This window comes from Oncorhynchus mykiss, chromosome 2 (assembly GCF_013265735.2).
Source record: "Oncorhynchus mykiss isolate Arlee chromosome 2, USDA_OmykA_1.1, whole genome shotgun sequence".
Lineage (NCBI taxonomy): Eukaryota > Metazoa > Chordata > Actinopteri > Salmoniformes > Salmonidae > Oncorhynchus > Oncorhynchus mykiss.
Genome location: NC_048566.1, coordinates 63107540 through 63131011, shown reverse-complemented (window position 1 = coordinate 63131011; position 23472 = coordinate 63107540). Strand labels below are relative to the sequence as shown.

At 46.1% G+C, this 23472-nt stretch overlaps 1 protein-coding gene across 1 annotated transcript in view; it reads left to right on the top strand.

Moving 5' to 3' along the window:
• Positions 1-475: 475 nt before the first annotated feature.
• si:dkey-82f1.1 (DENN domain-containing protein 2A) overlaps positions 476-23472 on the top strand; it is a 40177-nt gene continuing 17180 nt past the window's right edge. Inside the window, exons 1-5 of the mRNA XM_021567812.2 lie at positions 476-892; positions 15631-15717; positions 17682-18716; positions 21617-21741; positions 23314-23432. Coding sequence (XP_021423487.2) covers positions 15632-15717; positions 17682-18716; positions 21617-21741; positions 23314-23432 — 1365 coding nt within the window. The 5' untranslated portion in view covers positions 476-892; position 15631. The remainder of the gene's footprint in view (positions 893-15630; positions 15718-17681; positions 18717-21616; positions 21742-23313; positions 23433-23472) is intronic.

Here is a 23472-nt window from a genome sequence, read left to right as displayed (position 1 = left end):
TTGAAGTCACCTGTAATTAGTAAATAATTAGAAATCAACAAATACATTGTCATGCCGTGTAAGGGCAGAGGTACATGGGGCCATCTGTAGCTACCAAAACACATTGCTGCTGTGGTTCTATTGGGTGGTTTGTGGACTGGTCAGTAAATAAAAGCTACTTTCAGAGATAAAGTCAGTGGAGGGCAGGAAAGCAAAACCCCCACTATCCTCTCAGAGAGAGGAAGAGTGGCCCTTCAGAACCTTTAATTGGCTCCCGGAGGAGGCCCTTATTTAAGTATTCAGTTATGCTCAGTTTTGCCCCTTCCTGCTCCATTCCACTTCTGAGCAGGACACTCCGTTTCCACAGCAACTGGGGCTCCAATCGCCCAGCCAGCTGCAGATTAGTACAGCTGTGGGGGCTTGGGGGTGGGGGCTGAGCTGATGATGGAAAAGGAGGGCGGTACTGGAATAAGGGAGAAAGGCAGAAAAGGGAGGGGGTCATGAGAGAAGGAGGGGTGGGAAAAGTTTGAGAAAGAGAGAGCGGCAAATTCATTGAAAGAGAATATAGATAGAGAGTATGTGTGTGTGTGAGTGAGAGAAGGCAAAAGGACAGAATAACTGAAAACATTTCAACCTGAAGGCTGAAAGGGGACGGACCGCCTTGACTTGTCCTTTTTCAAACAAGTTTGTGGAGAATCTTGGAGAAGCTCTTTTTCTGCTTGGGAAGAAGGGGCAGGGTCTATGCTAAGTGAGAGTGCAGCTCAGAGGCAGGGGTGTAAAACCAGAGGAGAAAGGGGGAAAAGGCAATTTTGCTTTGAAGGAAGTCATACCAGTGGATGCTGTCAGTGTCCGATTTCACAAAATGACAAACCACTTCAAGAGCACTTCTACAGGGCTCATCCAGCTGAGAAAGGTATGGCAAAATAAGATTCACTTGTGTTTAATGTTATGCTTTTTGGTTTCAGAGATTTTGTTTTGTACTTTCTGTGAATCTCATTTTGAACTTTTTAAAATGTTTACTATGGGACTGAACCAGTAACATATTTAAGTGTGTTAATGTGGGTATTGTATGTTTTACTGAGTATTTTATGTACATTTTGGACTATAGGTCATTTATAGTGTGTCGGTTTTGTTAGCTTGTGTGCATTTGATTGAGCGCGCATGCATTTTGTGTCTGTGTTTGGATGCGGTACTGTGTGTGTGTGTGTGTGTGTGTGTGCACATGTGCTTTTGCATATGTTTGTATTTTGATAGCACATCTGAAATACTTCAATGACAAATACAGTACTAGTTTGACTTTTCAGCCATTAAAAAAAAAAATGAGGGTGAGGAACCTATGGCCAACACACAGAACAGCATAACCTCTAGCTCATTCTGCATGTTTCCATGGAAACATTAGCAATCCGTGTTTTAAAATATGTTTTTATATATATTGACTTTCAATGTTCAATTAATATTCAATTACAGTCTGCTCTGGCTCCAGCTAAAGTGTTTTTTGAATCTTCAAATAGGCTGTCAATTAATCATACTGCTGCACCAATTCCGTTATACAGAACCATGTTAGAATACCTAGGAAGACAGGCGCGTGTGTGTCAGCCTACTAAAAACTGTGCAGTAAGAATGATTCTAATGGGTGTCAGCTCTCATCTACCTATATATGAAATGAGCAAAGGGCAGGAGAGATGTTTTGGTTAGATGAGGGTAATGGAGAGAAATATGTGCATTCCAGTCCAGCTTCTAGAGAAGCGCAGATGAGTAGAGGGGGAGAGAGGCGCAGAGTGGATAAGTAGATGAGTGAGGTGAGACATTCTTCAGCTCTAGGAACAATGGCAGCCAGTGTAGAGTCTCTGTATTGTTGGGAGTCGGAGGCAGAAAGAAACATCCCCAAGGGACAGGCTGTGCATCTCACTCTCTGGGGAAGGTAGCACTTTGTTGGTTTTTCATTAGAGCTGTCATTAGAGGTAATCTACACTCTTAGAAAAAAGGGTTCTTTGGCTGTCCCCATAGGATAACCCTTTCTAGTTCCCGGTATAGCCCTTTCAGTTCCATGTAGAGCCCTCTGTGGAAAGGGTTCTACATTGAACCCAAGAGTTCTACCTGGAACCAAAAAGGGTTCTCCTATGGGGACAGCTGAAGAACCCTTTTTTAGGTTAGTGTAGTGGTTAAGTAGGAGTTTATTGTGATATACATTTGATGGTGGAAATTGTAAGGTGGTGGTAGGAGTCTAGTGCCCACAAATAAAGTTAACAATATTGATACTGTTGCATATTAATCACTGTCAAAACCAACATTTTGGACTGGGCCTTCCTCAATGAAAGCTGAACTCAATGAAAACCTCATGTTAGTTGGTGTGAATTGGGGTTAAGGGAGGGGGAATTTGGGTGGAGTTGAGGTGACCGTAAAAGACAGAGGAAGCTCCGATGCCATGCCATACAGTTTACCAGGAACCTCTCCCGAGTTCTTACACGACTATCAGTCATCCTCTTTAATTCAATGAGGTTCTGACCGCCTCCTGATCCTGACGTTCTTCTGTTGTGTAATGTTCTATTAGCTTTCTACCTAACTTAAAAATACTGAACTGAGGAACGTTCAAAACTGACGTTCCGTCAGACACGACTCTTGCTCTTCCTTAGTGAAGAAATCAGTCTTGATTGGCGCTTCAGTTCATTCGACTAGAAGTGCTATCACATGCAACATTCTTCCATTCTTTTCCGCGTCGCTCTGTTGTGCTGTATTGAGTGTCTTGTAGTTCTGTGGCGAGAAGGACTGTAGTATTGAGAGAAGGTCTGTTTTGGTTTGTGACGTGGTACTAAAGCCTTTAATCCTGCAGTAAGTCCGCATGACTGGTGGAGAGCCAGAACCCCTTGTTTTCTGTTATCAGATGCCAACAACGGCCTGTTTGATTGGTGAGCTGTTTACATTCTCTGGAGTGGCGAGAGAGACCAACCGAATGATGACTGCTGTGTGACGCTCTGCTTTGTAGGTTTGCTTTCCCAGCCACACACTTACTCAGCCATTCATACACACTCATGCATACAGACACAACCAAAAGGCAAATGAAAGTGCTCAGTCTTAGATGTTTCGAGTATGTTTTCCCAATATGCAGCGACATTGTTAGTCTCATTTTCAGTGAAGCCAGATGTTTAGTATCGTGACAACTGTCATTTGTCACAATTAAATCTCAGCTGGTTTGGAAACCATCATGTATTGGATAAATGGATCTCAGGGAATCAGATGTGTTGACTCAAAACAGTGCTGGGCCAACTGGAGAAGTCATAAATTGCGTGCTGGGACTTAGTCAATGACAGATCAAGCTGTCTATTCGCACGCTGAGATGCATTTCTAGTGTGAGTGCGTGACATCTGTCCCCTCTCATCAGAGGACCATTATCCTGAACATAGAACAGTGACAGCAGGTCTTTGAGGGGGACAGCCATTTCTCTGCCCTCTTACAGGAACCAGCTTTCTACAGGCACTCTACCAGGCACCCCCTGTGGCCAAGGACCCAACTGGGGCCTTCAGACTGCTGCCATTGACATGCAGCTGTGGTTACCACGGTGACGCAGCCAGAATGTGTCCTGCAGTGCTAGTAGGGGTTTCAAGAAGTCGGAAACTTTCCGAAAAACTTCCAGAAATTTTCCATGGGAAGTTATGGATTTGGGGAATGTTGCTTAAATTTATAAGTGAACTTTTTTTTTTTGTGGGATACACAAGGCAATTCTAGGTCTTGTGGCATTTTTTTGGTTAAACTATCCCTAATTCAATGGAATTGCAACCCTCTGCATGCACAGTGTATTCCTCCATCACATGTGCAGTGCACTTTTCCATCACATGTACAGCTGATTCTCAAGATCCTGCACACTAATGAGATGCTATTGAGCCTACACTACTACACTGTCTGAGCCAAGGACTACAAGCTTTCTGGTAACTTTTGATTACAATACTGGGTGGGGTGAATATATTTATGACATGCATGATTTTGTTATTAAATAGTAGCCTACAGCAGTGTGTTTAAATAATTTGTAACTTAACAATTTCTGCTAGTTTTTGCTACCATGTGGGTTTTAGCTTACTTGAGCCTGCTAACTAAGGAGTGTTAATTCACCTGTTTATACATGCTTCAATTTATAACACGTATCTTACAAAGGAGTTGTTTTAATCTAACTGCTTACCTATTTCTGTACATGGAATTGTATATATTTTTTTTTACTCTTTTTTTCTAATCTTTACAGGAAAATGCCACGGGCACTATCTGATGTGTAGAGACATTTCACTGCAGCTAATGTAGAAGGAAAAGCTGTCTACATTTGCAAATACTGTGCCAAATTATATGTGAAGAATGTAACAAAGATGCAGAATCATCTGGCCAAGTGCATAACGTTCCCTCAGTGCTCACAAGAAGCAAACTCTGACAAAAGTCCCTCTACTTCTATTTGAGGAGAAAATGATGAATCCGACACCTTATTGATAGCAACAGCTCATGGTCCTCCTGGAATCAGAAGTTTTTTTGACTCAATGGAGGAACGTAGTCAGAGAAATGCTGAAGAATGTCTTGCTCGAGCTGTGTATACAACTGCCTGTGAGCATCAGAGGTGAACCAATGTGTATTGGAAGAGATTTCTGAATGTTCTTCACCAAGTGAAGGTCAAGCAAATCATAGAGAAAGCAGACTGTATTGCAATCATCTCTGATGGGTGGTCAAATGTTTGTGGACAAGGAATAATTAACTACATCTCCACCACTCAACCAGTCTTCTACAAGAGCACAGACACAAGGGACGACACACACCGGTCTCTACATTGCAGATGAGCTGAAGGCAGTCAACAATGACCTTGGACCACAGAAGGTATTTGCACTGGTGACAGACAATGCTGTGAACATGAAGGCTGCTTGGTCTAAAGTGGAGGAGTCCTACCCTCACATCACACCCATTGGCTGTGCTGCTCATGCATTGAATCTGCTCCTCGAGGACATCCTGGCACTGAAAACAATGGATACACTCTACAAGAGAGCCAATGAAATGGTTAGGTATGTGAACGGTCATCAAGTTACAGCAACAATCTACCTCACCAAGCAAAGTGAGAAGAATAAGAGCACCACATTGAAGCTGCCCAGCAACACCCGTTGTGGTGGTGGTGTCATCATGTTTGACAGTCTCCTGGAGGGGAAGGAGTCTTTCCAAGAAATGACCATATCACAGTCTGCCGATATGGACTGCCCCGTCAAGAGGATCCTCCTGGATGATGTATTTTGGGAGAGAGTGGTAAGCAGCCTGACACTCCGGATACCTATTGCAGTAGCCATTGCATTGATTGAGGGAGACAATGCCATCCTGTCTGATGTTCAGACTCTACTTGCAGACAAAAGAGGAGAACTCCGTACTGCCCTGCCCACTTCACTGTTGCTCCAAGCAGAGGAAACTACAGTTCTGAAACGCATCAAAAAGCGTGAATACTCCTGCCTGAAGCCCATGCACACTGCAGCGTACATGTTGGACCCCAAGTATGCTGGCAAGAGCATCCTGTCTGGTGCAGAGCTCAACGAGGCCTATGGTGTCATCACTACCATGTCTCGCCACCTTGGCCTGGATGAGGGCAAGGTTCTTGGCAGTCTGGCGAAGTACACTTCCAAGCAAGAGCTTTGGGATGGAGATGCAATATGGCAGTTATGCCAACATATCTCATCAGCCACCTGGTGGAAGGGACTTTGTGGATCTGAGGCTCTTTCACCTCCTGCCTCCATCATCCTCCAAATCCCAACATCAGCCACCTCGGAGCGCAACTTGTCCTTGTTTGGGAACACGCACACAACAGGCTGACCAATACATGAGTTGAAAAATTGGTGGCCATCCGGGTAAATTTGAGACTTTGAGCCTGACAACGAGCCACCCTCAACAAGGTTGGAGAGTGATAGTGAAGATGAGCTCTCAGAGTCTGATGTTCAAGAGGTGGACATTGAGGAGGTCCAGGGAGAAGACATGGAAGACAACCAAAGCTTTAGTTTCCAGATCATTTTATGTCTGTTGAAAACGTTTTTGGGAGATGTAATGGATCATTGGGGATCGTTCAATAGTCCCTTTTTGTTCAGTGAATTCATCCCATGTGAAGAGTCAACTCATTAAAGTAAAATTCGTAACTAAATAGTTTTTTATTTCTATTGAAAGGATTTAATCATTTGTCTACTTATGGTAAGGTAAAATGTTTGTTTCTGTCTCCATATATGGTAAATATATCCAATACAAAAAACATCTGCATGTAAATGGTATTAATATTCATTTTCATACATTGCAGTTAGCTCGCACCCCACAAACATACACCATCCAAAATCTGTGCTTGCAAGCTGTTGCTCATATTAAACTGTCAGGCCAGTGTAGCCGGTTCAGTTCCTCTGCCTCATTTGCTGTATTAAAACATGTTTCTAGTGGAACTGTGGCTGTGGGGAAACTGTTGGTGCTGTGATCTCAATGAGATAAAAAAATACCCCGTTTTCTCCCCAATTTCGTGGTATCCAATTGTTTAGTAGCTACTATCTTGTCTCATCACTACAACTCCCGTACAGGCTCGGGAGAGACGAAGGTTGAAAGTCATGCGTTCCCAACCTAGCCGCACTGCTTCTTAACACAGTGCGCATCCAACCCAGAAGCACCAATGTGTCGGAGGAAACACCGTGCACCTGGTAACCTTGGTTAGCGCGCACTGCGCCCAACCCCTCCCTAACCCGGCTCTCCCTGGGCAACTCCACAGCCTGCGTCTCCACTGGCAGTCTCTCATACTCACTCACAGGGCTTCAGTCCCTTCCACCATCATCGTAGAGGGAGAGTTAGAGTATTGGGCATGTTCTCGTTTGGAAGCTGCGCTGGCAACTATCCAGAGGGTCGCTCTCGTGTGGCTACACCGTTGCCACCGCTCATTTGGCTGCTGTGGCCATGCTCTGCTCTGGGCTTACAGTGAAGGTGGAAAATATTCCAGCACATATTTGCCTTGTTGTATGTATTATATGGCCACGGGGTCTGACAATGGGAACCCACAAAGACAACCCAGTAACCTCCAAAACGTGTAGCCTACTGTAGGCTCTCCTCAGATGTTGCAATTAGTGGAATATACCATCTTGTTTGGTGATTTTGGGGGGGGGTGGGGGGGGGGGGCATTTTAATAGCACCATTCTCAAACATTCATGTCTTAGGGTTATAAAGATTGAATCCTCCTAGTCCAATTAAAATGTGAAGTTGTTATTTTGAAACTAAACCTTAGAAAAGAGAACATAATGTTTCTGACAATTAGATTCACTTCTGAGAATTGAAAGAATGCCTGGAGATTCACCCAGGTGTAACAGCTAAATGAGCATGGCTCTGGAGAGACCATGGCATCTTTGATCATGCAGAAACACATCACTTGCAGCGTCTGTCTCCAACAAGATCACACTGACTGCTGCATAACTCTCTCTGCTAGGTTTTCTCTTGAATTCTCGCTTGTCTTACGCTCTTTCATTTTAGGTTTTGTATCTTGAGTTCTCTCTTGGCTTAGGCTCACAGTTGCCGGTCTTTGGTGTGTGTGTGGGGGTTAAAAGTGTCTGTTTCGCTGTGCTGTGGAGTTTTGACGCTGGGAGACCATTTTCCCAAGCTTTTGCCTCGCACCATTCCTCTGGGAGCAGCAAGGGAATTATACAAATCTGTTCTTGCACAGGCGTGCAGGGATGGGATCGGGAGCTCTCTGCAGGGAATTCTCAGGCGGAACCCCAGAAATGTGGGTGAAAACAGGAAGAGAAGGAGAATTTGGCAGCGAGTTCATTTGGGAGAGGCTGGCTAGGAGGACAAATCTGATCCGGTGCCAGAGAAATAAGTGAACATGTGCATTGCAATGTGTCCATATACACTGAGGCCTATTCAAGACTAGCCATGTCAGTTGCAGTGAGAGGAACCGGTGAGAAGGGGTTTGTCAGTAGTGTTCAAGTCATAAAGTAACGCTAAACTTATTTCATGAGACAGTTCCTTGTGAATAAAACTAGTTTTTCCATCAGCTGTTTGATCTTGGGTTATTGAATAGCACATTTCCTTTGTGGAGCTGACAGGTTTTGGTGTTCCAACAACCGATACAAGCATTAACTGAAGTACAAGACATGTTCTCGCCCCCAAGACATGTTCTCGCCCCACCATCATTGTGGTTGAGGACAAGGTGAAACCTCATCTAGCTTAATCGGCTGTGGTGTGTGTGTGCATATTTTCTGTTGCTACATAGCTTATTCCTCACCCTGTGAAACCCGTAGCCAACGCTTCAGCTACACACAGGAGACTCATAGCAGGGGCACTTTCATAATTTCCAGAGCTGCTTTTATTTAGCAAGTCTAATAGTTAATGGCCTGACTTAATCTGTCACTGGTTGGTTTATTGCAGCTGTATGCACGCTTCCTGTATGTATGGCTCGATTGATGTTGTGCAAGAGTTTCTGATTGATTGTTGTGCATCTAGAGAAGGCCACGCTGAAGAGGTCTGATGAAGTGAACTCGAGCAGGCTTGGATCAGCTATGAAGATTTGAGTTTATGGTATTCAGCAGGCTTGGATGAACTAATGCAGATTCAGACCAAAGTTGAAGGTTTATTCAGAAAGCTCTGCAGGTTTGGATCAGCTAATATATGCCAAAGTTGTAACTATTTACATTTGAGTCATTTCGCATGTGAAATTATCCAGAGCGATTAGGTTTAAATGCCTTGCTCAAGGGCACATTTTTCACCTATTCTGCTCAGGGATTTGAACCAGCAACCTTTCGGTTACTAGCTCCACACTCTTAATCGCTAGGCTACCTGCCGCCTTAAAGAAGACTTGGATCCTAGCTGTTCTCAGTAGAGCAGGCTTGGATCACTTAATATAGTGGTAGCTAGCTGTTCTCAGTAGAGCAGGCTTGGATCATTTAATATAGTGGTAGGTATCTAGCTGTTCTCAGTAGAGCAGGCTTGGATCATTTAATATAGTGGTAGCTAGCTAGCTGTTCTCAGTAAAGCAGGCTTCGAGATTAGCTGGCATAGGCCATGGTCAGTGGAGCCAGCAGGGTAATTGGTAGCAGATTGGGTTGAGGGGCAGCACATGTAGGAGTCTCTTCCTGGGAGGAGGAGGGGAAGACGGGTCTGTAGAGGAGGGGATGAAGGGAGTATGGAGGAGTAGTGTGCTGTTGAAATCTGATCCTTCTTCCCAGATGGGTTGAATGGTGATCGTTTACTCCTCTGCCTCCCTCACTGCTCATTGATTCCTCTTCTCCTTTTCGCCACTCATATTATTTTGCTCTTCTCTGTTCTGCCGTCTTCTCCCTGATTCTATTCTCACCTCTTCTCGTCTGCTCTCAAGGTTACTCTTTCCATAGTTGAGTTGAGCCCAGTCCAACAACTGTCAACCTCCTTTTAAAAGTTTCTTAGTGAGTTTTTGCTCTGCTTTCCAGACTGCGGTGTCAGTAGCTTCACCCTAAACCCCTGGTTCTGGAGCCTGGTCGTATCACTGCTAGTCCTTAAGCACACCGTTAACATACTAGCCACACCATTTGCAACGTCAGTGGAATGGATTTCACTGGGAAGAGAAGGAAAGCCCTTACTATTAAATGCTTGCTGAGGTTACAGATCGGCGTGCTGTGGGGTTTTCAACCCATTTACAACCTCCGCTCTGACAGGTGGATCGGAGTAAGGTTGTTTTCATAAAGACTGGTGCTTCTTGTTTCCGCCCTGGAGTAGAACAATGGACTTACTGTGGTGAAAGGCAGAGCAGAGGAACTGTCAAGAGTTCTCTGGGTTTTTACAGTTTATCTGCCTACACCACAGTGAGGTGGGATGGAGAGGGCACAGGAAGTAGTACACTTAACCCACATCCTGCCATTCACACTTTCTCTGTCTGTATGACTGCCATAAAAAAAACACAAGGGCAAACAAGACAAATGTTTGTCATAGTGTTTGCCCAGAACAGTAAGAGGTTTCTGAGTAGCCGTGGTAACCCTGTGGTCATGCACCATAATTACTGTATATCCTGTGAGGTTTGCAATTGGGGACCCATTGTGGTCATATTTAATTCATTCCTAAAGTCCTTTGTGGGGTAGACGGTACAAACCCTTGTCTTGGAAGCAACTACTTACAGTTGTATACAAACCACACAATAACAAGAAATGCTATACTTGGGTGTGAAAAATGCATGACAATACATGTCAAGGTTATTTTTAGATTGGATTGATACAATTAATTGTTTGTGGTATACCCTTGAGTTCCTGTCTCATTCTGTGGCTAACCCCGTTTTGTTTCTGTCTGCTGTCCATCCTTTCCCTACGGCTAACAATGGAGGAAGAGGGGCAGAGCGACTCGGCTGAGCAGAGGCACGCCATGCTGGGGGGAGTCCCGCTGGGCCTGGACGGGACGTGGGCAGCAGGGCGGCCCCTGTGTGTCTACTCGTTCTGGGTTCCCATGGGTCGCCTGATAGGGATGTTTACTACATCCAGTGAAGAAATGCAGAGACGGTTGGCGCTAGGGGATGATTGCAAGGGAGAGTGAGAAAGTGAGCACGCGAGAGAGATGGTGAGCGAGAGGGAAACGGGTGATAAAATAAGAGAGAGGGGGAAGGACCGGGAGCGAAGTCCAGAGGCCTGTTGCACACGCATTCGACCTGCTTGGCTGCTAGCCAGACACCCTGCTATGGAATCAGCATGGGAAAGAGGCTGGGACCCAGGACAGGCAGTGGAGGAGGGTAGAGACAGAGGGAGAGAAAGAGAGAGAGACTTACTGCTGAGCCTAGATAATATTCCATTGTTCATTTGCCAAACCCTCCTTCCCTCCATACAGCCTTCACGTCTCCTCCACCCCACCCCCCTCTTCTTTCTCATGAATCTTTGTCAGACTGAAGCAGGTCAAGTCAGTATGTGAGCAGGTGAAATCCCTAGCACATAATTTGAACCGGCACATTGTTTCACATCTGGCCTGGGTCCCTACAACATCCTGCAGCAGGGCTGACAACAAATTGGCTTTGCGTTACCTCTGGCATACTCTGGAAGTTCCTTCAGAGTAAAAATAAATTCCTCCATCTTGCTCTCCCTCCAGCTATCATCATATTGCTCTCCAACAGCAACGGAAAAGGGAGGGAGAGAGTCTGCAAAGTTCGCTGTTCCGCAGAGAGCTTGCTAAATGTGAAGTGGTGCATTCAATTGATTGCAGACGAGGCTTTAGCATTTGTTAAAGCAAACCTCACCGTGTGGGGATAGACACGGCTCTACACTTAGCCATACAGGGAGAGAGACATTTAATCGGAGCGTCCTGCACTTAAGTTCTCTGCCGCAGTTTTGAGCAGCTCTCTCCATCTGCTGCTTTGCTACCTTTCTGAAGGACTGTAGTCCTTTCCCCTTGGGCATGAAGTAGCAATATGAGTTTAACCACTTGTGGTGAATTATCATCCTGGACAATCACTCTTTGGTGTAGCGTCCCTTCTTGCTAGCTGTGGTTTCTGGGGTTGCCGTGGGCGACTTGTCCTTCTTTAGGTATGTGGAAATGACTTAGCGCTCCCCCATTCCGGAGGCTCCCTGAGAAGACGGGTGATGTCATGTCTTTCTGAGAAGCAGCTGTGAGGAGCGGCTTGCAGGCCTCCACAGCTCAGAGAGACCTGCAACACTATTCACAACAGCAGGACTTATCACTGACAGTACTACTGACAACACTACTGACATTCAAGACCTCACATTGACAACAGAACTGACACTGATAATACCAGGTCTAAAGCAGAGGAGGCTGGTGGGAGGAGCTATAGGATGGGCTCGTTGTAATGGCTGGAATGGAATTCATTGAACGGAGGCCAACATGGGGGTTCCATATGTTTGAGTTTGATACCGTTCCATTAATTACATTCCAGTCTTTACAATGAGCCTGTCCTCCTATAGCTCCTCCCACCAGCCTCCTCTGGTCTAAACTCTGACAACACAGCACTGACAATACCGACGACTACACCTATGACAACACCGATGACCACACAGGACCTCGGCACTGACAACACAGACGACCACACAGGACCTTGGCACTGACAACACCGACGACCACACAGGACCTCGGCACTGACAACACCAATGACCACACAGGACCTCGGCACTGGACCTCGGCACCATCACATCAAGTCATAAATGCTGATTCCGCACCAATAAACACACCGGTACTGACAAAATGAATGACAAGTCCATGTCTAATTCGCCATGAGGTGCTGTGAGGCTAGGAATGCAGACTCTTATTTAGTCACAGATGCCATGAAAAGCTGAATTCTGAAGTCGACAGTGGATTGTTTGTAGCTGCCCTATTGTTGTGGAATGTCATGGTGCCTCCTCTGGGCTTGCTAGTCTGTTTCCTTGACCCGGCTGTAGCTAGGTTGTGAATCCTGCTTTGTTAGTGTCCTATGTAAAGCAATCCAGGGTTCTTGGGGCTCTGTCAAAAGCTTCCAGGGCCGTCAGTGTGGGGCTGCTATTGTCCACAGAGCCCAGCCCGGGCCCGGTATCAGGCTCAGTGGCGTGTTTGTGTGGGTTACAGCAGTTTGTCTACAGATCTTTGTGGAACAGGGATTTATAGCATCAACGCAGATGGTCATAGTCCCCCAGCTCCTCCTTTAACACATCTTGTGCTCCTCTTCTGTTCCCTGTATTTTTGACTCGCATGCACCAGTGAATATATCACACACTCTTACAATGCTCAAACATGTATTTCTTCCACGCACACTTGAATACATCTTGCACAAACATGCTAAAAACATGATAACCATGACCTACTTCCCTATATTTAAATGTGCATACCATCTTCCCTGTCTTACCGTGACACTGTCCCCATTTGCAGTTTCCTACTTGGCTCACCCCTGTGTTTATGTAACTGTATCTGTGTCCAGACACCCAGTGACCAGCCATCTGCTGATAGGAATCTCCTGCTGTCCTGTTGGGTTTATTATGCAACTGATGGGGCCCTGATGCCCTGCTGCTGACCCTTTGGCTAAAGCTCACTCACACACACACACACACACACACACACACACACACACACACACACACACACACACGTTATGCTTTGGTCTTCTTGCAGGGCCAGGGGTTTACTGATGTGTTTTGATGACAAGGTCTGGGCATTATCAGTCAGTCCTATCTATCCTCTCTCACACATCAACAGTCCCAGACCCTTCTGAACAATGCTCATTCCCATAGTTCCTCTGCCGCAGCGTGCATCCGCTGTCACACCAATCAGATGTCAGAGAGCAAAGCTCAGTGGGGTCACATTTCCCTGTGATGTTTTTATTGGCCAGAGCAGATGGCGTCCCTTGGCCACATCATTGTGGAGGTTGTCATCTCTCCCTTCCTGGGTCAGGGTTAACGGCTGCCAGGGACAAAGAGGTGGCTAAGGCCCTATGTCTCTCTCTCGCGCTCTCTCCAATGGAGTTAGTTACCCCAGTAACGGGCTTGGTCCCAATAAAACTCCCTGGCAGCGCTGTCAGGTTTACAACTTTACTAGATACGGATTCATTGGCTGTCACATTGAGTTAAAGGTTAAGGGGGGGTGTATCATATGGAGCTGTAGTGCCACTGTAGTGCCAGGCTTTGTGATTCATTCGGAAACCTGGAGCCTGTAATGGTCAGTCAGTTACACTCAACAATGACGTGTTCCTCAGTTTGAGTTGTGGGACTGAGTCCACGGAACACGTTCAACTGTGGAGAACGCAGTGTCGCAGTGAGGCAGTCGGCGTTCCATCACAGAACTCCTAGAACAGCACTTTGCTTTCACCCTGGGGCTCCCAAAAATGAATGACAGCTGAAAGCCTCAACCTCTTTCACTGCGTAGCGTTATTCTTGTATTACAATTCACAAGATCCACTTTCCTTCCCTCTTTTTCTCTCACTCCATTTGCTCTCTCCTTTCCTTCTACTCCCTCACTTTTCCCTCTATGTATGCACCCCCCCGTCTTGCTGACCCAGAAAATAAATGTAAATGTAAAACTGCACTTGATCTTTCTGGGGATGCATACATGTTCCAGCCCTTATCCACTGGATTTCTGTTTTTAATGGTCCTGTAGCGAGGGGGGGGGGGGGGCTGAAGTTTCTCCTGAGACGTGTGAATAGTGCTCAGCTGAAAGTCATTTGGGCTTGCAGGCGAGGGCCTGACGCAAACCCCTCCTCTCCCTCTCTGGGGGTACTTCTCCAACAGACGCCAGAAGGGGAGAGAGGGATGGAGGAGTAGAGAGACAGGAATAGAGGCGGACAGATAAAATGCACTTGGTCACGGTAAGGGGTTTGTCAGCCAAGAGCATAATTTCTCCAGCGTCAAGTTATACTTAAACACTGAAGTGGAAAAAAACAACCCCTGAGCTGTGCAGTTTCAAAACGCTGGACGAACCCCCTGGGCCAACTACACAGTTGACTCCGCCAAGGAAGAGTTCAGCAAGTCAACAATTTTTGTAATTCAGCCAAATTGGGACATTTTCTTCAATGACTTGTTCAGCTACTCTGGGGATAGCAATGTATGGCATATGGCCTGACTGGGCAGGCATTCCCTGTGTCCTGAGGGCTGGGGTGAGGGGTTGCAGCAGGGTTAGCTAATGTGTGCTTATTGGGGTTGAGGGGGCGTTTGTTGGAGTGGGCAGTGCTCAGGAAATGTTTAAAGGCTCATGGATGCCCTGGAGCCCTCTAGCACATCTGGGTGAGGTCACACGCACATTCCCCCATCTGTTGCTTCTGGGAACTGCTTTGTCTAGCTATGTGTATGTGTGTGTGGGACGTGTGCGTCTGTCCAGCAGTCTGTCCGTCTGTCTGAGTAACTGCTAACAGGCGTTTGCCCAGATGCGTCCCCTGATGCTAACACCTGAGCCAAATCATGCCAGGACGCTTGACCAGCGTTTATGGGCCTGGTCGCTGAGTGTTTGTCTGCGTCCCAATTGGCACTATATTCCCTATATAGTTCACTACCGTTGACTATGTTTTTAGCATAATAAAGTACAGAGGAAAATGTCAGCTGGGGAATGGGAGGGGAGCCACGATTTGATGGAGGGTAACACGGTAAACAAAATGCTTCAGCACTGCTCTTGAGCAGGTTCCAGGTCTTCTTGGAGAGGTAGTTAGTCCGTGAAGAGGATCGATTGTGTGATCTGTTGTCAAGTGAAAAAACGTTCCTCTCAAGTTGAACTGAATACTGCTTCTTTTGTGTTGGAATGTTGCTGATGTTTTCCTAATAGGCCTTAATTGCATGACGGTAAGCTACATGAATGGAAAACACTGCAAATTCCCCCATGTGCCACATGGACTCTGTTAACTTCCGTGGGTTCAACATCATTTAAAGCATCATTTACAAGTGTATCCTCCAATTACTAATCGAGTAGGGATCTACAGTTTGGGGAGATTCCTCACAACCCGTGAGGTCTGTTCCTCTTTCTGCAGTTTTGATTTACAGGTGTTTTCAAGGCTCACGGAACTCAGAGGGAGGCTTAAAACCACCAGTATATAGCATACCCATTAGCCTGTGTGACTCTTAGTATTTACGTCTATCTCTGTGTGACAGTCCGACTCCAGCCTTTTGCTCCATGAGGAGAATAAGTCCTCCACAAATGATCTCCTCTAACAGACCCATATCAATCTAATTCTACTACCTGGAAACGATTGTGTCTGACTGTCTTTCTCTGTCATTCCAGGATGCCAGCTGCTAGCACAATGACTGGTGGGACGGCCCTGCGATTCTGTACCAACACTGACAACTGTGTCTACCAATCAGTCAACGGGTTTGTATTGCACTACTTCCTGTTTACATTTTACAGTCCGCTCCACGGAACCCCTTAGAAATAGGCAGAGGGCAACGGTGGCAGGCAAACTGTCCCATGTGGTGCTCCCACAATGGAGGGCCGGCTGGGCAGAGGTTGCCATCTGCCAGCTGGATACTGTTACTTGTCACCCTGTTGTCACTAGTGGTGAGTAAAGCCCTATAGCCCTGTGAGCTCCCCACTGCATCTGTGGTAACATTTTAACCAACGGACCTTCCTGACATGGCATTGCATTAAAATGCATGCCTGTGCCTTTGTAGACCCAACTACTGTTCATGATCCCTTGTTAGTGTCATGTCCTTTCTTTCCTTGTTTTGAATCCCCACCCCTCTTTGGCATGTAAAGCTATAGATTTCACAACTTGAAGAAATACCAACATACCTGGAAAAAGCCCAAGCAACAGGTCTATTCCCCCCCCCCCCCCCCAATTAGACTCTTCACCCACTTCAACTCGTTCCCCTTATCTCTTCCCGTCTCCTCATGCTCTGTTAGCTCAGCTGGCCAGAGATGGTTGTTGTAACCCTCTTCCGGCCCCATACCGCCCCCTCCACCCCCACCGTTCTACTCCCTTCGACTGTGGGTGAGATACAGCCTTCCCATAGTTCCCTGCTTTTGTCCAGGCTCTCTTTATGAAACAGGCCTTTCCCTGCTTTTAGCCAGGCTCTCTTTAGGAAACAGGCCTTTCCCTTCTTTTAGCCAGGCTCTCTTTAGGAAGCAGGCCTTTCTCTGCTTTTAGCCAGGCTCTCTTTAGGAAACAGGCCTTTCCCTGCTTTTAGCCAGGCTCTCTTTAGGAAACAGGCCTTTCCCTGCTTTTAGCCAGGCTCTCTTTAGGAAACAGGCCTTTCCCTGCTTTTAGCCAGGCTCTCTTTAGGAAACAGGCCTTTCCCTGCTTTTAGCCAGGCTCTCTTTTAGGAAACAGGCCGTTCCCTGCTTTTAGCCAGGCTCTCTTTAGGAAACAGGCCTTTCCCTGCCAAGAAGAAGAACCCTATTGATCCCCTTCTGCCTCCTCTCACTCCCTCTGTCTGTTCCTTTCCCCTCCCACTTTTTCTTGGCTTTGCAGTTTGACCTAGCTAGTTCTTCTCTGCTGCTTCATAAAAACTAGAGCCTCAACTGAAGGGAGAGGCATACATTTTTTTACATCTGAGGGATCGTTGTTGCAGGTGCATGGTAACAGTTGATTGAGATGAGGGAAAAGAAGAACCCCGCACACTGCTCTTTATTGAGCTTTACGTATCGGCCTCAAGGTTTTCCTCAGAGCTTTTAAAACCAAGATAATTTGCATGTTTTTCCCAATTACTCTTCTATCTTGCTCATTACAAAAAAATTTAAGGGCGCGAAGGGAAGTTGTACTGGCTGTTTCTTTTAGGTTTCCCTCAAGATTGCTGATTTCTCCATTTCCTATATACAATAAAGCAATGTCATCAAAAGTTGCAGTCAGAGGTTGTGTTTCCTCTGTTTGTTTTAAAACCAAATAATTTGATGAACTGGCCTTGATCCAACATGGAGTCAGTAAGTGGGTCAGCTTTAGTTTAGAAAAGATGCATGTCTGCTCTCTGCCGCCTCTCTCCTGGCTGTGTACAGTTTCATCCCCCCCAGAAATGGTTGTTGCTTGTGAACTTTGACCTCGCGTTCAAACAGTCACGACCCAGTCATTGTGCAGAAACGCATATTGAAGTTCGACAAGGTTGTTTTATGAGAAATCCTTATTATTTACGCCATCAAATCAAGTGGCAGTTATTTTATATCTGAAGAGCCTAGACAATTTTGGAATTTTTAAACATACTTACACAGAGATATTATGTGGATATCCAGAATTGAGCTCGATGATTAGTGCTTTGTCTACACCTGTTTTATGTCTGGGATGGGTTTGGCACTGCTATCCCTAATCTGTGTGTGTGCGCATGTGTTCCTATGCATGTGTGCAGGCTCCAGTGCTGCGGCTTGACGGTTGGGGAGGCTCCGTCTGCGGTCCCCCAGCGGCCAGACGTGGTGTGTGGGGACAGGGACACCTCCAAGCAGCCCTTCTCCCCCCTGGTCTCCCCTGTAGACGGGCCAGACACCACTGACACCATCCTGGCTCACAGGAGAGCCACCTCGGACCCCCAGACCACCATGGAGCACGGACTGGTCAGCTGCAGCAAACTCAACAAGACATCGGCGTGTCTGAAGACCAGCGCCAGCATCCGGGATAAGATCTCCCAATGGGAGGGAAAAAAGGAGACCCTCCCTACCACCCCGGTGGTTGGAAGTGGTCCATGTCTGCTGACCACAGTGCACAAGGAACCAGAGTCTGTGAGAAAGAAGGAGATCTCGGAGGTCCACAGGCCGGACAGTAAGAGGTTGGTCAGTTGGGAGAGGCAGGACTCTGGGAAGGAGCATGCAGGAAAGCTGGGGGATTTATGGCCAAAGTCACCTGAGGGCCCCACTACCAAGGGGGACCGAGAGGTGATACTGGATAGAGGACCCCTCAGAGGCAGTAGTAAACCCACAGAGACAGCCAAGGAAAATAAGTCAGTTTTGACTCACATTAAGAAACTGGAGCAGGCCATGAAAGAGGGTCCCACCAATCCCTCCTTGGTGTTGCCTGGGAACTATTTCTGCCCTCCTTCCGAGGAGCTGGAGGAGGCAGAGAGGAGGGGGAACGAGCCCATATTTGGGACACTGGACGTTATGGGGTCAATGCCTGTGGGGTCATCGCGGCAGCGGAGGACAGGTGACCCTGAGAATGTGTACACTGAGCCTGGCGCTGCCAGTCCCTCCATCAACCCCTTACCTAAACCCCAGCGAACATTCCAGCACCACACCCCTCCCAGCACCCCAGGCTCAGGACTGAGCCTGGGCAAGGGGAGACGTGACCTGCCCCCTCTGCCCTCCATCCCCCCGCCTCCCCTACCCACCTGCCCCCCGCCAGCAGTCTGCAGGAGACCCTGGGCAGACCGAACCCGAGACAGCAGTAACAGGTAAGAGGCAGAGATCAGACGGAGATGAAATTAGACAATATGAGAGGAAATACAGCACCCTCCGATTCAGATACAGATTCATTCATTGCCACATCAAAGATTGGCGGTGTTGTCTTTTGGTACAGCAGTCTTCCCTGTACATGTTTTACCCTAACCGCATACTTCATCCAGTAATCCAGTGCAGCGTCTCATTCTGCACATCTGCACTGAATCAGAGGGGACGATGTCATTCTGCTCATCATAGCATTCTAGAGGGTGAGGTCATTGGTTGAAGCTGTGGAATGTACACATGGAACATGAACCTTGCCAAGAGACTCCTGGCAGGAAACAATAACATGTTGCACTGTGTTTTTGTGGTTGATTGGTCCTTGGAATATCAAGGGCTTATGGTGGAGTCATTTTATAGCCCTTACGTGGCATTGATTTACTTTTCATTTTCACTGAAGTGTGAGGCTATAAAGAGACGACGTTCATCCAAGGCTTCTTAAAGCACAGTACGTGTTTTCAAGTATAGAACTAAAGAAACCCCCTGTCTGGACTCAAGCGTTTGCATGTTTCTATTGTTGATTTCTTTAGTAGACTGCATTCTCGTAAGACCTAGTCTGGCTGTGTAACGTTCCATACCAAATATGGAAGTTTCACACAGCTGAGGTCTGTTTCCAAACTCTTTGTGAAGTTGGCCCAAGTTTCAGCCCAGCTAGCACTTAACCCTTTGACACATGCCAACAAACGGGTGTGATCATCCTACAGTGGTCCCTGCAGCGTACGCTCAAACCGGTGTGATTAGAATGTCCAGTTTCGATTGAAGCAACAGTCAGCGTTTGAGCTGTCCCCACACTTTTTCTTTTTCACAAACATTTGGCACAAACACAGTCCCAACAAAGTTATCCCCTGAATTTGACCAGTTTATTTTTTTGGATGCAATGTCTAGCCATGCTGTCGATACTTCTGTGAATAACACAATCATCAAAACCTGAAAATGTAGGCTACATTAATCCTAGCGCTGACTGAGGAAAGAGTGACATCACACAAACGGTCATATTTATCCAACTCTCTGCTGACAGAAACCATAATATTAATTAGCTAATAGCAATTTGTCGCATCACAGGTGAGCTCACCATTGGTCAAAATAATTGAGTAAAACACTTTCTAGAAATCAAAAGTAATCCGACGATGGATAGTTTGTGCGCGCCGCATGTTTCTTTTTTCGCGTCAACCAAAGAAGAGGAGTTTGGTCTGTTTGTAGACACACCCCCTTCAACATGCATACTGCATTGATTCACTTCCCTTCATTCACTTCTGGAAGTTTACTCAAAAGATGAGTGAACCATTCCTTCACGTCATTTTATAACATCTTTGATCTGACAGACATTTACGTGACACCCAGAATGTATTGTATAATGTCAACAAACATGGCACCACACATAGCTGGCAAATAGCTTAGCATTAGCTCATTTATAATCAGTACAACTTTCAAAAAAGTATTTTACACACACACATGTCCATTACAATCTATGCAATCATCGGAATGCATGATTTGTCACCAGTTCTTGAAGATACATTATGCTACACAAAAAAATGACCAGGGGCACAACTTTCATGCCCCCCCGCCCACATTGAAATTGCACTTTTGTCTCCCTCAGTTTTATAATTGGAATGTGATTAAAAACGAGGCATTGGTGTGCTTTAGGACCATGCGGACGCCTCAGAGTGTTCGGGTAGGCTGTTTGGAGTGTAACTTTAAAACAATAATAATAATATCCTGTCAGATATGTATATACCCCCCACTTTTCTAAAACCAAGGTTGAGCCCCTGTAAATGACAACACGATATACAGAAAATAATGCAGTTAGTTTGATTGGACACGTTAGTTAGTAGTTGTAAGGAAAACAACAATGAAGGCAATACGAGCGCCAGCCAGAAAATGTGCCAGGGGGAAAAAGTTTGCTCCTCACTGACGCCTTGCCACAAAACATTTGAATAATGCATTTGCATGATTAATGCCTAAGCAAATTCATTTTCATGTGTCCTATCTGTGCTTGGAGTTCACAAGTTAAACTAAGCTAGCAGTGTTATTAAGTCTTATTGAAACATTCAGTGAAAGTTTAAGGAAGTTATTAAAAAACTTAATGTATTTCCTTTAAATTTCATTCTAAACAATTACAACATTTAGCAGCTGTTCTCAGAACATTTTATTTTATTACCTTCAAATATCCTATCATTTCTGTTCTCAGAACCTTAACCTCCCAGGAAAACTTTCAGGGAACCATAGTAAAATCTTCTCTGAACCTCCCTGCAACCTAAAAATGTACATTCCCAGAACAAGTGTTCTTCAGTTTTACTGGTCAGGAAACTTATGGCTTCGTTCCCAGAATGAAGCCATAACCAAATACAACCAAACCAAATACATGTTTCCACAACTTCCAAAGAAACAAATGTGCTAGCTGGGAGAGTGTGCCCTGGTAAAAAATAGTGCGCTATATACGGAATAGGGTGAGGCTGTCCAAAATGGCAGTCTCTTGTGGGTTTTACAGAACAATAGTCCTACTGGAAGAGATACTGTCTGTTTCCCACTGGGCCAGACTGTTTGGCAGCAGTGGTGCACACACAGAGATGGGCATTCAGAGCTGGCCAAGAGGAGTATCTGTCAGTCTGCCTACACACACCTTTACCATCTGGAGGGCTTTGGAGATAGGTAGTTCTAGACTGAAATGCCTTTCTTTGCTTCCTTTACCTCGGTCCCAGAGGTAGAGAGGGAGCATATGCAAACAGTTTATCTTGAATCTTCACCACCAGCCAATACTGTCAAGTCAGATTATTTGTGTTCCTTAACTTAAATCCACTACTTCCACTACCAATATGTTTCTCCCACCTGGCTGATCCGTGTGTCTGTCCTACAGGAAGTCCTATGAGTTTGAGGATCTGCTGCAGTCGTCAGAGAGCAGCAGGGTGGACTGGTACGCTCAGTCCCGACTGGGCCTACCACGTACTTTATCAGAGGAAAATGTCTACGAGGATATCCTAGGTAACACACCTTCTTCCTGGTCCTAAGCATATGTTCCTAACATGGGCTTGATGGCTCAGTTGGTTGGAGCTGTGTTGGTTTGTTTGCAACATCAGAATTTCTGCACGAACCACATATACAGAGTATGTTCTTATACTGTACGTTCCTAACACTGGATAGTGGAAGTGTTTAAGGGTTGACTCGTGTCATGGGCCCTTCTGCTCAGGGACAACTCAATGCCACAGAGTTCAGGGGCATGTTCAGTAGGTTACACTGTAGCATAACTCAGTGGGAAACAAAGCTGTTTTGTTATTGGACAAGTTCTGTTTCAAAAGCATTTGTTACTTACTGAACACAACCCATGTGTCACTAAGGTTTTCTTTTGTGCTTTTTAATTAAGAGGCATGCTGCTTCGGTATTGTTATTTGTAACAATGTGGTTCTCTTACCTACGTTTCTACATTCTGTCTACTGTGTTGAACTAACCCCACCTCCAGCCTGTTTAATATCATGTTGGTGTAATGGAGTTTTGTGCGGTCTTAACATTTGTGTGTGGGGGGGGGGGGGGGGGGGGGGCGCATATTTGTGGCTTAGTCCCCTGGTGCATTTTTGGCAACATTCTCCATGGTTTCTATAGTTTCTTCGCTCACACACTGAGTATTGGTCGTTACATCTAGGGTATATTCAGGTCTGTGCTTTAGAGCTCAACCATAACAATCAAATGGTGTATTTTATTGCATTTGGGTGCTGCCTATACTTAGTCTGTATTTTCTTAGTGTCTAAGTGGTGTACCTAGAGTGATTTCTAAGACATGGTCTACCGAACCCCCGGCCCCCCATGGGTCAAGTAACTCATGGCTCACTGTAGGAGCAGCTTTAAGTGCTTATGGGAGGAAGAGTTGGAGCTACAGAGGGAGGCAAAGGCGGGACAGCAGACTGTTAGAACTGGGTATGAGTGTCTCCACCATTAACCCCCCCCCCCCCCCCCCCCCCCGAAAAGCTAAACACAACCAACTTGAGCTTGCTCTTTCAAATAGACAAAGCAGCAACCATCACTTGAGAAATCTCTACCACAGACAGTAGTAGGCCTATAATGATATAGATGTTTGCCAGTGAAATGTGAAAACCAGTATTCTAGCTGATCCCTTGTTTTTCTGAGGAGAGGAGGGGGAAGAACTGTCTGTCCCGGTCTGACGTCCCCCTCCAACATGTCCATCTGGTAGATGGATCGACGAGGGAGAAGAGACCGGCCCCGGCTCTGGAAAATGGGCCTCACTGTCCCTGCCTCTCTCTCTTATCTGTGCTCACAGCAATGATTGGAGTTACTGGTGCTGTAGTGTAAACTGCATCTGTGCTAGAGAGGGCAGTTTATCTTGGTGAAATATGATCTTGGTTGCAAGCAAGCACTGCTTCTGGCAGGTCTGTACATACACACATCTGGAGCAAAAATATTGGAAATGCAACCAAAACATACTGGCAATGAATTCGAGCACTCATTTGGGTAGATTGCCGTCCAATTAGAAACGTAGGACATTAGAATCGTGGTTTGATAGCATGTTGCTGAGTTTTTATGTGGCGGTCTGTTTCCTTTGCAGACCCTCCGTCAAAGGAGAACCCTTACGAAGATATAGAGTTGAAGAGAAGTTGCCCTGGAAACAAGCGCTCTTTACCCATCTCCTCTCCCTCATCCCTTGTCCTCGACACACCGGCCAAGGTGCATAATGTAGAATGTATTGTCCCTGCTAGTAATGTGC